At 39.3% G+C, this 13,224-nt stretch overlaps 1 protein-coding gene across 1 annotated transcript in view; it reads right to left on the bottom strand.

The window, feature by feature from the left end:
* The window catches only part of LOC118975294 (nuclear autoantigen Sp-100-like), a 43,919-nt gene that overhangs the window by 18,509 nt on the left and 12,186 nt on the right, over positions 1-13,224 (bottom strand). The window contains exons 2-6 of the mRNA XM_037029139.1: positions 7,421-7,571; positions 6,154-6,322; positions 4,368-4,451; positions 3,601-3,663; positions 949-1,095 (exon numbers count right to left, since the gene is read on the bottom strand). Coding sequence (XP_036885034.1) covers positions 949-1,095; positions 3,601-3,663; positions 4,368-4,451; positions 6,154-6,322; positions 7,421-7,571 — 614 coding nt within the window. The remainder of the gene's footprint in view (positions 1-948; positions 1,096-3,600; positions 3,664-4,367; positions 4,452-6,153; positions 6,323-7,420; positions 7,572-13,224) is intronic.

The raw sequence follows: 13,224 nt of genomic DNA, 5'->3' as shown, positions 1-13,224 counted from the left end.
CATCACACATTCTTCCAGTCAATCTAGCCTATTATATCAATGCCTGATACACTCAGTCCTTGCTCTGGCTTTCCATTAATCTCCTGAATTGAACAATTAGTTTTCCTTCATTACATCCGCAAGATCTACAGAGCAAGAATTGATTCAGTTTCCTCGGTGGGGTAGCTCTGCTCCTGAACGTGATTACAATTAATGCTGTTTTTTTTTTGTCTCCCCAAAGGGAGTGAGCACTCTCACTACAATTAAGCCCTTCTCCCTGTAATTCCAGTGTTTTTTAAAATTTTTACTTTTATTTCTAGTTTTCAAAGTAGCAACCTATTTTTATCTGAGAGGGTTCCAGGGCCAGTTTGACCACTGTGGATACCTCGCCTTCTCAGTGGTGTCAGGAGCAGCCCACTGTGCCCTCTTTGGGTGACTGTCTCCTCCAATCAGACAATGCTTGGTCCTCTCCCTGCCAGTTCTTCATTCATTGTCCTTTATTCACTTCAACACAGTAATCTTTGTGTTTTCATTCCCATTTTTTACTTATTCATATTCATTTTCCTCTGTGTCTTTGTCTCCGTATACTATATCTCTACATTTTTATCATTGCCCTCCAGGGCCAACAGGGTCTCAGGTAAAGCAAAGAAGGTGCCAAGGACACAAGATGTCCCGACGGTGAGCTTCTCCTTATGTGTGTCACAGGGTCCTTTTGCCTCACCCTAGACCTGGCCCTGCTGCCTCACCAGATTTTTTAGTTTATCCATTTTCAGTTATGTTTTCTACTTTCTCTTATTTTCTTTCTCTCTTCATTATCTTTTGACCCATAAACCCCTCATCTATGTCAACTTTGTCTTTCTTTGTAATTCCTTCCTGTCTAGCACTCCAGTCATCACTGCAGTCTCCCTGTGCCTTTACCCACCTGCCAGTTCCCCTCCACACTCATTCTGCTCAGCCACTCAGTCTTACCTACTGCCTCAAACTCTTGGGCACATTGTTCAAACACTTGTTGGGTTTCTAATGCATTGCTGTCCCAGACTGTAGTTGTACCCATTGTATTTATGTCTTCTGTTTCAGAGAGGCACTCTGAGAGTCTATTATCAGGTGGAGCTGTACCAAGACCACGTATGATTCAAATATTTTATTTGCTTTCTTTATCAATCCGGGTCCAACCAGAAAATAGAAACTTCTCTAAGCTTCTAGAGCAGAAGGAGTTTAATCCAGTTGAGCAGGATACAGCCAATGGAAGAGCTGAGAAATCCAACCCAAAAAGAGTGAATAGGAAGCTATGGGAGGAATCAAGGGTGAGGTTATGTGCCCAGGCTGTCGGGTACCTACAAAGGGGATCATGTTTGCCTGTCTGGTGGGAGATAGAGTCACCAGTGTTGCTGCTACTGCTAGAGTTGTTGCTCAAGACAGTGAATGGGAAACACCAAGCTTCCCCCTTGCTCCCACTCCCCAGTATCTGGCTAGTGTGACCCAGACTAGGAGCCCAGCAGGAAGCAGTAGCCAGTGAGCTGTCAAGCAAGTCTGCATGGGCTTGTGGGCAGAGACAAAGGGCAGATGGGAGGAAGAAACAATAAGGTCCTGGATAAACTACGCACGACCAGCACATTCTCTTCCCCACACTGAGGCCCCCTCACTCATTACTGATTCCACTGACCCATCTCACTCTCTTTTCACCAACCTCAATACTGTATGAATGAAAAATATTTTATCAGCACAGCTTCCATTATTTTATCTACTGCTCTTTTCCTAAACAAAGTACTTTATGTTAAGATGATTTAAAATTTAATTCCGACAATTTTAACATAGAGTATTGGCCCTGGTATGTGTTTTATGTTACATCCAAGTTCCTTGGAGCCTCCTCTTGGGGTTGGGGGCATCAGACACAGTGTTATCCATGCCTGCACATGTCACAGTCAACGGATCCTGCTAGGTCAGACTCTTGGGTGTATTATTTACTTGTGGTTTGTTGCACATTATCTGGGTTATAATGTCATTCTTCCACCCAACACCCCCACCCCCACATTAAATTCCTTCTCTGGTCATTGCTAGTCACAATTCCTTCCTCTCAACCCTTCCTGCTCCCACCAGCTGCACTGGTAGAAGAACTTGCTAAGAATATGCTTTGATGAAGGTTGGATGCGTGTTAAGTGTTAACTGTTTTACTAAATGTAATTTACTGGGAGTATCATGGTGCCTTTTAAAAACCACTCAGTGTTTATTTTACAAAAAATGCTAATTTATAATATCCTTTATGAAATAACGCATCTCACACAAGCTACAGAATTATACTCCCCATGGTGCAGGAAGTTCCCTGAGTCTCTTTCTTGTCACTTATTTCCAAAGAAGAGTTGGGGAATAAAGACATAAATTTATTATGCACTAGTGTGATATAAGGATGGAGAACCTGTGATCCTCAATTTATTTTCTTGGGCCTGAGGTTGGTATTGCTTTGATTACTGCTCCACCGCCTGGGGAATAATTAAATCCACCATGAACATTTGTGAGAAAAGAAAACCCCACAGTTTACTGTATAGATAACAGTTTAGACTCTGGCCCAATACTAATAATAATGATCATAACCATAGCAATATTAAAAATGCTTGGAACACTGATGAAAACTCATGCATGACTGTGAAATCTTACATGACATAACTTGTCACCCTGTGAGGGAGGTACTATTATCACTTCCATTTCATAGATGATGACACTGAGTGACAAAGAGGGGAGGTCATTTCCCCAAAGTCTCAGGGCAGAATTGGAAGCCAGCTGTGGGTCACCAGACCTCCTGCTCTGACATTGCCCTGCAGCAGAATTTGATCCCTAGTCTCAGTGGTTGAACTTGCACAAGTAGCCCGAGTCTCCAAGGTGATTGATTCTATGTCTTCTGAAAAACACAGATGACATACCATCGTTTTAACTGTTTCAGTAGATTAAATAAAGTATGGCTTATATTACTATAAGTGATATGGTGACTGACCAGATAATTAACTTTTCAGGATTCATGTCTTTAATTTCTTATATTTTAAATATTTTAACAATGTTAGTAAGTATGTTATAGACTGAGGAAATGTTAAGAGTTGTAAACAGTGGTTATTGGTTGTTAAAGTTTTAAATGTGTGTTCAGAGGCCCATTTGGTAGTATTGACCAGCATCTGGCCTGCTGTGCTGGGGATGGTGCAAGAGGGTCTGCATGGGAGGCACATGGTACTGTGTAAAGGTTTCAACAGGTGAGGGACTCTCCCCCAAGGAACACTGTCATCACCGCTAACCTGTCTCATGTCGTACAGGCCACCTCAGGATATAACATCATCAGCTGAGGCCACAGCCTATTAAAGCAAGACAGACGCAGGGGCCATGAAGCCAGGCACAGGGACAATAGGTCCCAGACCTGTCAACACTTGGCAACAAGCACATGTGGGAATGAGAGGACCAACCCTCCCAGGCAACTCAGTGTATGAAGACTCTGTTTTGTAAATCTTTGGAGATACTGCACATGCCAAGATGGACAATGCTGAGCACTCCATACTAAAGAGAAGCAGCCCTCCCACCACAGCCCATTGCAGAAAGGAACAAAACAGCAAACGATTACAAAAACAGCTATAAGAAACACACCTGTGTAATTAGACTGATCCGGGAAGAGCCAGGACAGGCTTGGATATGAGTTTCCACCAGTTCCTGAAGGAAGAAATTAGGACCTTACTTGAGAAATTGAAGTGTGGGCTGTGCAATTCTTCTCCAGTCCCATGTTAATCTTTACAGTGTAGGACTTGACAACCCCTTCCCCCAGGAATCAAAGCAGACCTGCACCCCTGGCCTCAGTCAGGCCGCCTCACTATGACCTCCATGAGCTTTTTGGTAATTAGTGGTGGCTTGTCTTTTCAGCCACAGCCATAGGGAACCTCTTTTGTCCCCAGAGATACCCCAGACTGGTGGTCTTACTGGAGTCCCCCAGCTTGCCTCACACACACCCTCCCTCTGCAAGCCTGTTCATCAGAGGCTGTTCACCTCTGCTTGGTGGGCCTTTTCATCGGAGGTCAGCAACTGATTTTCCTTCACTTATCTAGCTTCTGGTATTCTTCTTTTTGTATCTTTCTTTCTGCATGTATTTCCCTATTTTTGCCTCAAGTGACTTGTCCTTTTCATGAGTTTATCAGGAAGTGTACAGGGTTTATAACATGGATTGTGGGTTCAGAAGGCCTGGGTTCATACAGCTTATTTGACCCCAAGCCAACTGCATACATGGTCTGTCTGGATTTCAGTCTCCTCTTCTGTAAATGGGCACATAGTGACACTTCCACCCAAGGGCAGCAGTTGGCACTAAGCCAGCTTGTCCTTTCTTCTTGGCAGAACACAATCGGTTTTTATCTGTTTGTAATCACCTTGTTCAGTGGTTAGTTGAGTATTATGGTTCTTTGCACTCTCACCTCCAACACTTGCTTGATGAACCATTTTCTTTAGGATCACTGAAAGGAGAGAGAATAGAAGTTAGAGATCTCCATCAGAGTGCAGGGACACCAAGTGTGCACGTTTAGGAATTTTCAGCCTTTTGGTCACTCAAAACTCAGTGAGTCCCAGTCCTCATGGTCAAGTTCCACACCCTCCCTGGTACAGAGAAGAGAACCCTCCAAAAGAGCATCCTTATGTTACCCACACAGAAAGGAGTCACTTGAATGTGAAGATAAACTAGTCATGCAAAACATCGTGAGCTTGTTATGTATGTAAAAAAATATACATAGCTGGAAAAGCATGTGTCAAATAAAAAGTGGAAGTGAATTGTGTTTTCGGACCTCTTCAGACTGTAAGGAGAAAACAACAAGTTCCTTGTGAGAAGAACGAAGATCTTGTAAGTGACTGCATGTATAAAAGTGAAAGCACAAAAACTTTAAATAAATAGGTGGTCAAGAGAAGGGTGGAGTTTACTGGGTCAGGAGGATGAGCGCTTCCCAAAGAGACAGCAGAGGACAAAGGAAAAACTAGGAAGACCTCCAAGAGACCCAACTCTCAGGAGACTGTCTGAAGCTGCCAGGAGGGGTTGAATATCGTGGCACTGGAGGACATCTCAAGAGTTCTGGACCAGGGTCTGCGAGTCTGCCAAAAAGGTGAGACCAGTGCACAGCTGAGTGTTTTTCCCATAGCATCCTCACTACTCAGTTCATATAACTCTTTCCTGTGAATTCTCCATTGTTATTGGGAGATATTGGTGGAAAATAAACTGTGTTGAAATAGAATTTTTTCTGGCAAGTGAAAATAAAAATTATAGGGAGAAGAAATTATAATGAGCAACAATCATTTAAAAATTATTGGCTGGACAGTTTGAACCACAAATTCAGACTACAGTTAGAAATTATACATCGCGAGTCTCAGAAAAAAGTGGTGAATCAATCACTTTGGTGTGGTATCAAACACAGTTTCTGGCAGAAAAATTCATTTTGAGATTATTTGATTAATGTTTGTCTCACCCCTTGTGGAGAAAGAGCTAATACAGCCATTATCTTTGTTTAAGTGCCAATTTGACCTGGGCTAATTTTCTTGTTCATTCCTCTGGACACCTGATGAAGGTGGTCTCTTTTTTCTGTATTATCAGATCATCAGTGGGGTTAGGCTGAAAAATGACCCATAACTGGACTCGGAAGGACTCCTTGTAAACTATAAGCCATAGCTGGTCTTCCTCCAATGTGGTGACTCCTGTACCTCAGTTGTCCCTCATGGGGTCCCTGAAAGCAATGACTACAGAGTTGTTCCATGAGACACTGAGTCCCCTGGTCATGGTGCTGCTAAGCCAGGCGGATCCTGCACCCACAGCTGAGCTGTCAGCTGAGGCAGAGAGTAGTGTACTTGATGGTGCGCTATGTGGACACGTGCAAAGAGAACAGCATCTGATGGTGCCTTGAAGATGCAGTTTGTTGTCATTTGTTCTTTGAAGTGAATCTGATGTGATTGTGACTCTAATGGTTGTGAGAGTTTAAATGCTTAGTTAAGCAGACATCTAGGTGTATTTTATACTGTAGTCACTATACCAAAAGCTTTGAGAAGGCTCACGATGTCTGTATTCTTAATTGCTATATCACCTGGGGCCAGCATCATGTGTGACACACGCTCAAAATATATTTGTCAAAAAAAACCCCTTGCCATGGACATTGAAAAGTAGGCTATAAACCTAATTACCATCTCTGAAGCCTTCATAAATGCCATTTAAGTCAGGGTAGTTCTCCATGATGACCTTGCTGAACAAGGTTTCCAGAAGTGGCAGGTGACGTATCTCCTCCATGTTATCGAGGACTGCATACACCACTTTTGGTACATTCGACGGGTTTTTACAAGATCTTTTAGATGCCTTAAAAATAGTGAATGGGGAAATATGAATACAGAGTTTTAAGTTACATAAGGGCCCCAGCAAGTGATTTCATTTTAATATATTACAATTCTCCTACATAGGTATCTTCTCATGTACAGTTTTAAAATTTCCTCATATTTGTATAGCTACAAATAAGTAAATCTTTTTTCCTTAAAAGTATACACTTGTGCATTTGATCTCATCACTGTCATTTATATTAGATGGAAGGAGGAGCAATTTGGAGAACAAAAGTTGGTTCAAAGTTAAATGATATGTATGTAGCCCATTCAGAACCTGGCAAAATGTTCTAGGAATTGACTGAGCAGGTGATAGACTGATGTTCTGTTGAATGAAAGACACTTGTCCCTTCCCTAGGACCAACTAGGCCTGGAAAAGCTCCAAGAAGCCAGGTGATGATCGTTCCCTGCCTGTGAGCTTTGCTGTAAAGGAGCCTATGCATAGGGAAAGAGAAGATTTGCCTCATTGTATCTCCACCTGTATCTTTTGCTAGAATTATCTACATTTCAAGATTCCAGAAATTACAAAGAAAAAGAAAACTGAAAACTGTTGGGGAGAGAATAGCAGGTAGCTACTTAGAAATTTGTCCTAAGAATATATTCATTTTCTATGGATTTTAATGTTCTCAGATCTAAGTGTTTAAATGGATGTTCATTGGAATAAAATGCTGTGTAAATTATTTTACTAAATCAGTTGATTAAAGTTATTCACCCAATTCATTAAAAATACCTTTCATCTAAAGTTTATGCTATATTGTACATCTAACACCTACAAGGCATTATATTGTACACCTATGGGGCCCATAAACTTCAGATCCAGCCTATCTCCAGTGTTATTCACCTCGACTCCAGGGGCACCAACAAGTCCTGTTCCTTCAGTCAGGAGCACCACTGCCTGCAGTCATGCCTGCTTCCCCTTTTCACTTTCTAGGAACACTTAGAGCAAGCAGTATTTGAGAAGGCCTCCACTTACAGGAGACCCCTCACTTGTCTAGTTGTGCCCTGACACTTGATTCCAAACTACCAAAACAACTAATGTGGGGCTGGTTTACCAGATTGTGACATCATAAACTTCACTTACTTTATACATTTCATTGGTTATGAATCCACGGTCACGAAGGGTTTCCAGGAAAGGAAATGATGCTTTTATTGCATCTGAAATCTCAACCTTATGTTCTTTGAAGTGTTTGACTGCAGTCTCACACATAAGTTCGTAGTCTTCTTTAGACATCCTAGGGAGAAAGGATACCATGATAAACTGGTCATCAAGATTTTGAAGATTTTTAGGGTATAATGTTTTAAATATAAACCATAGAATGTGAAGAATCAACTTGAATAGAATGAGAAGTTCTGAGCAGAGACCAGAATAAATGGAATTGATGCAATTAACAAAGACATAATAGAAGAAGCATGGAGAATCAGAAAGACATACATATTATAAAAAATGTCCAGTGTCCCAATAGAAGTCATTGTACACATGCCTTCTCCTAAACATATTTGGGATATTTCTTATTAAAACCTTCTATTCAACACAGTATTGGCAGTTTTTTAAAATTTATTTCTTTAATTGTTGTTCAAGTACAGTTTTCTATCTTTTACTCCCATCCCAGCCCACCCCCCCCCAGCACTTCCCAACTCCCTCCCATTTCCAACCCCCTTAGTTGTTGCCCATGTGTCCTTTATACTCGTTCCTGTAAGTCCTTCCACTTTTCTCCTGAAATTCCCTCCTGTCCCCCCTCTGGTCACTGTCAGCCTGTTCTCTATTTGAGTGTCTTTGGTTATATTTTACTTGCTTGTCTGTTTTGTTGTTTAGGTTCCTGTTATAGGTGAGATCATGTGGTATTTGTCTTTTACCACCTGGCAGTTCTAGCCACAACAATAAGACAAGACAAAGAAATAAATGTCATTATAATTTGGAAAGGAAGAAGTAAAACTCTAGTTCTTGGCAGATGACATGATATCACAATAGAAAACCCTAAAAACTCTACCCAAAACTATTAGAACTAATAAATGACATTAATAAAGTTGCAGAATGCAGAATCAATATACAAAAATCTGTTGTTTCTATACATCAGTAAGAAATGATCATAAGAAGAAATTAAGAAAACAATCCCATTTACAATTGCATCAAAACATCTAAAATACCTAGGGATAAATTTAACCAAAGAGGTGAAATACTTTTACCCTGAAAACAATAAGACATTGATGAAAGAAAATGAAGAAGGTGCAAATAAATGAAAAAATATACTGTACCATATTTATGATTTGGAAGGATTAATATTGTCAAAATGTCCTTACTACCTCAAGTAATATATACATTCAGTACAATCCCTGTTGAAATACATTTTTCTAAGAATTAGAATTAATCCTGTCTTTTTTATGGAACCACAAATGACCTGAAATAGCCAAATCTCAAGAAAAAACAAAGTGGGAAGTATAATACTCCCTGACATGAAACTACATTCTACAACTGTAATAATCAAAACAATATAGTATTGGATAAAACAAACAGACATATAGATCAATGGACTTGAATAGATAGCTGGGAAATAAATTCTCACATATATGGCTAGTTAATTTAAGACAAAGGTATAGAATGGGGTAAAGAGAGTCTCTTCAATAAGTGGTGTTGGCAAAACTGAACAGTGACATGTGCAAAAGTTGAAATTTGATCACTTTCTTATACCACAGATAAAAATAAACTCAGGCCCTGGCTGGTGTAGCTCAGTGGATTGAGCATGGGCCTGTGAACCAGAGTATCGCGGTTCAATTCCCAGTCAGAGCACATGTCTGGGTTGCGGGCCAGTTCCCAGCAGGGGACATACGAGAGGCAACCATACATTGATATTTCTGTCCCTCTCTCCTTCCCTTCCCCTCTAAAGAGAAATAAACAAAATCTTTAAAAAAGTAAACTCAGAATAAATTAAAGACTTAACTGTTAGACTTGAAACCTTAAAACTTTTAGAAGAAAACATCTGCAGTAAGCCCTTTGACATCACTCTTAGAAACATCTTTTTGGATATATTTCCCTTCAGAGGAAAATAAATAAAATAAATAAGTGGGATTACATCACACTAAAAAGATTTTACACAGCAAAGGAAACCATTTCCAAAATTAAAAGACAAGCTACTGATATTTGCAAATGTTCACACATTTAACAAAGGATTAACATTTAAAATATAAAAACAACGCATATAAGTTAACACAAAAGAAACAAAAAATTCAATAAAAAATTGACAGAGACCTGAACAGACACTTCTTCAAAGAGGACATGCAAACGGCCAACACATATATGAAAGGAGGCTCAACATCACTAATTATCAGAGAGATGCAAATTCAGAGCACAATGAGCTATTACCTCACACCTGTTAGAGTAGCTATCGTCAATAAGTCAACAGATGACAAGTGCCTGCAGGATGTAGAGGAAAGGGAACTCCTGGACTTTGTTTGTGGAACTGTAAAAGGGTGCAGTGACTGTGGGAAACAGCATGGAGATTGCTCCTCACACAAGTAGAAATAGAGCTGCCATATGATATGGCAATTCCACTTCTGGACATTTATCTGAAGAAAACAACACTAATTCAAAAAGATATATGTTCTCTTATGTTCATTGCAGCATTACTACTAACAGCTGAGATATGGAAACAATCTAGACATCTATCAGTAGAGAAATGCATAAAGAAGATGTTTTATAAACACACACACATATCTAATAGAATATTATTCAGCAATAAAAAAGTGTGAAATTTTGCCATTTGTGAAAACATGGATGGACCTGGAGGGTATTATAGTAAGTGAATTAAGTCAGCTAGAGAAAAACAAATACCATATGATATCATTTATATGTGGAAAAAAGAACCTCACAAAATAAATGAATAAACAAAGCAGAACAAAACAAAACAGAAACAGACCCATACATACAGAGAATAAGCTAATGTTTGTCAAAGGAGAGAAGGTGGAGAGATGGGAATTTAAACAAGAAAAAAATTATTTGTATAAAAGTGAGATGGAATAAACAAGTCATCACAGAGGAATAAAAAACAATAAGAAACAATAGAATTTAACCTTAAAATGCATCTTAATTAACAACTAAGAGGAAATAAATCACAGAAAGATAAATACAGAGTTTCTCCTCACTGACCTACAATTGTTAAGAGAAATACCATTCTGAATTATAAAACTAGTTCATCAATAATAAGATGTGGTTTAATAATGATATGTTACGGTGCAAACTGAATTGCAAGAATATCAATCATTTTTCCTAGAACTCCTACTTTGTGGCAAAATATATCTGTCTGTGTTGTTGTATACAGTGAATCCTTTTACACATTTCAATATTCAGTAACATCTGCTATTTCCTGCAAAAGTTCTAAACATAAATCTGTAATTCTGCTTCTTAGTTGATCATTTCATTGCTCTGATAATAATATTTTAATTAGCATCTATGTTCCTAAACATTATGAAGATGTACAAGCTTTCTTTATCAAACAAGAGGAGAATTATTGGTATCTTTCAGTACCCAACATGCATCAGAGAATAATAATGACACATTATTGTGTCAAATTTTAATTAAAAGGCCACTGTAATCAAAGCAGCCTGGTACTGGCATAGATCACTGGAACAGAATAGAGAGCCCAGAAACAAACCCAGGTCTCTATGGTCGATTAATATTTGTCAAAAAAGGAAGAAGCATAAAATGGAATAAAAATGGCCTCTTCAACAAATAGTGTTGCGAGATCTGAATGAGTATATGAGAAAAAAAGGAAACTTGACCACCAATTTACGCCATATATAAAAATAAAGTCAAAATGGACAAAAAAGCTTAAATATAAGTGATGACAACCATAGAAGTTCTACAAGAGAACATAGACAGGAAAATCTCAGATATTCCATGCAGCAATATTTTCATCGCTATGTTTCCTAGAACAAGGGAAATAAAGAAAAGGATAAACAAATGGGACCTTATCAAATTAAAAACCTTCAGCATGGCTAAAGAAAACATCAGCAAAATGAAAAGAGAACCAATGTAATGGGAAAATACGTTTGCCAATGATACCTTGGACAAGAGTTTGATCTCCAAAATATATAAAGAACACACATGACTCCACTTCAGGAAGACAAACAATCCAATTAAAAAATGGGCAAAAGGCGTGAACAGAGACTTCTCTAAGGAGGACAAACAGAGAACCCAGAGACATAGGAAAGGATGTTCAGCATCACTAGTCACCAGAGAAATGTAAATTAAAACCACAATGAGATACCACTTCACACTGGCCAAAATGGCCATCATAAACAAATCAACAAACAACCAGTGCTGGAAAAAAATGCGGAGGAAGGAGAACCCTGGTACACTGTTGGTAGGAATGCAGACTGGAGCATCCACTGTGGAAAACAGTATGGAATTTCCTCAAAACACTAAATGTTGAACTGCCTCTTGACCCAGCAACCCCACTGTTTGGATTACACCCTGAGATCCTGAAACACTAACACAAAAGAACCTATGCACCCCTCTCTACATAGCAGTGCAATTCACAATAGCCAATTTACAATTGGTTGGAAACAGCCTAAGTGCCCATCAGTAAATGAGTGGATCAAGAAACAGTGGTACATTAACACAATGGAATACTACAGAGCAGAAAGAAAGAACTCCTACCCTTCAGGACAGCACAGATGGAGTTGTAGAGTATTATGCTAAGTGAAGTAAGCCAGGCAGTGAAAGATAAATACCACATGATCTCACCTCTAAGTAACCTAATCAACAAAACAAAAGAGATAGCAAAATAGAACCAGAGACATTGAAATAAAGAACCAACTGACAGTAACCAAGTGACAGTGGGGAGTAGGGGGATAATGGGGTAAAGAAGAGGAAGGGTCAAGTCAAGGGTCATGTACAAAGGACCAAAGGACAAAGACAACAGGATGGGGGGAGGATTAAATGTGGGAGGTGAGGGGGGGGTATGGCAAGGGAGAATAATGGGGGAAAATGGGGAAATCTGTAATTGAACAACAAGAAAAATAGAAAAAATTCTGTGTAAAGGCAGCAGGTGGAGAGAAGCATTTGTCTTTACTCTTATTAAAAATGCCACTACAATAATAATTAAAAATCAGCTTCACAATGAAAAAGAGAATGGCAAGGGAGCAAATAAGAGATTTCAACCAAAACTGAGAGGACAAATATAGGTCAGAGGAGCATTAAATGCTATTGTGGGTGAAGGGTGCTCAAAGTAGTCAGGAAGCAACTAGGTGCCCTATGGAATCTTGAAGGCAGTGGAAACTGAAAGGAAACATGATGCTGAAAACTAAGGTGATATTTGAAAAATGAAGAAGAGGGCGATGTACCCTCCACCCCTCAGCCTGCACCCTGACCAGCTGGAGCCAGGCAACCCCTCTGTGGCAAAACTTAGTGTCCTTTCTGTCACCATATGCTTTTGTTGCCTGTTACTGGATTTCATACATGGAATAGAACATCATGTATGTTTTCATGTCTGACTTCTTTTGCTCATCATGCATGCTGTTGTGTGATTGGAAATTTGTTTCTTGTATTGTTCAGTGGTGCTCCATTGTGTGTGTCTACCAGAATCTGTTTAGTCATTTTCTTGCTAATGGACATCTGAGAGATTCAGTTTAGAACTGATATGAATATAACTTCTGTGCTTGTATAAATCTTCCTATAGTATGTTTTTGTTTCTCTTGGGTAAATAACTAGGAGTGGAATTGCTGGGTCATTGAGTAGGAGTACATTTAACTGTTTTCGTACATGCGAAACTGTTTTTCAACTGTGCTTGAACAGCAATCAAAAAATGAAAATAAAGAAAAGGCCTTTTTGTCTTAGTCATTCCAGTGTGCTATGCAGTTTCTGATATAGGTTTAATTTTTATTTACTTA

This window comes from Sturnira hondurensis, unplaced genomic scaffold (genome assembly GCF_014824575.4).
Source record: "Sturnira hondurensis isolate 20B ecotype Veracruz unplaced genomic scaffold, ASM1482457v3 Scaffold0020237, whole genome shotgun sequence".
NCBI classification, from domain to species: domain Eukaryota; kingdom Metazoa; phylum Chordata; class Mammalia; order Chiroptera; family Phyllostomidae; genus Sturnira; species Sturnira hondurensis.
This window is presented reverse-complemented; position numbering and strand designations above follow the sequence as displayed.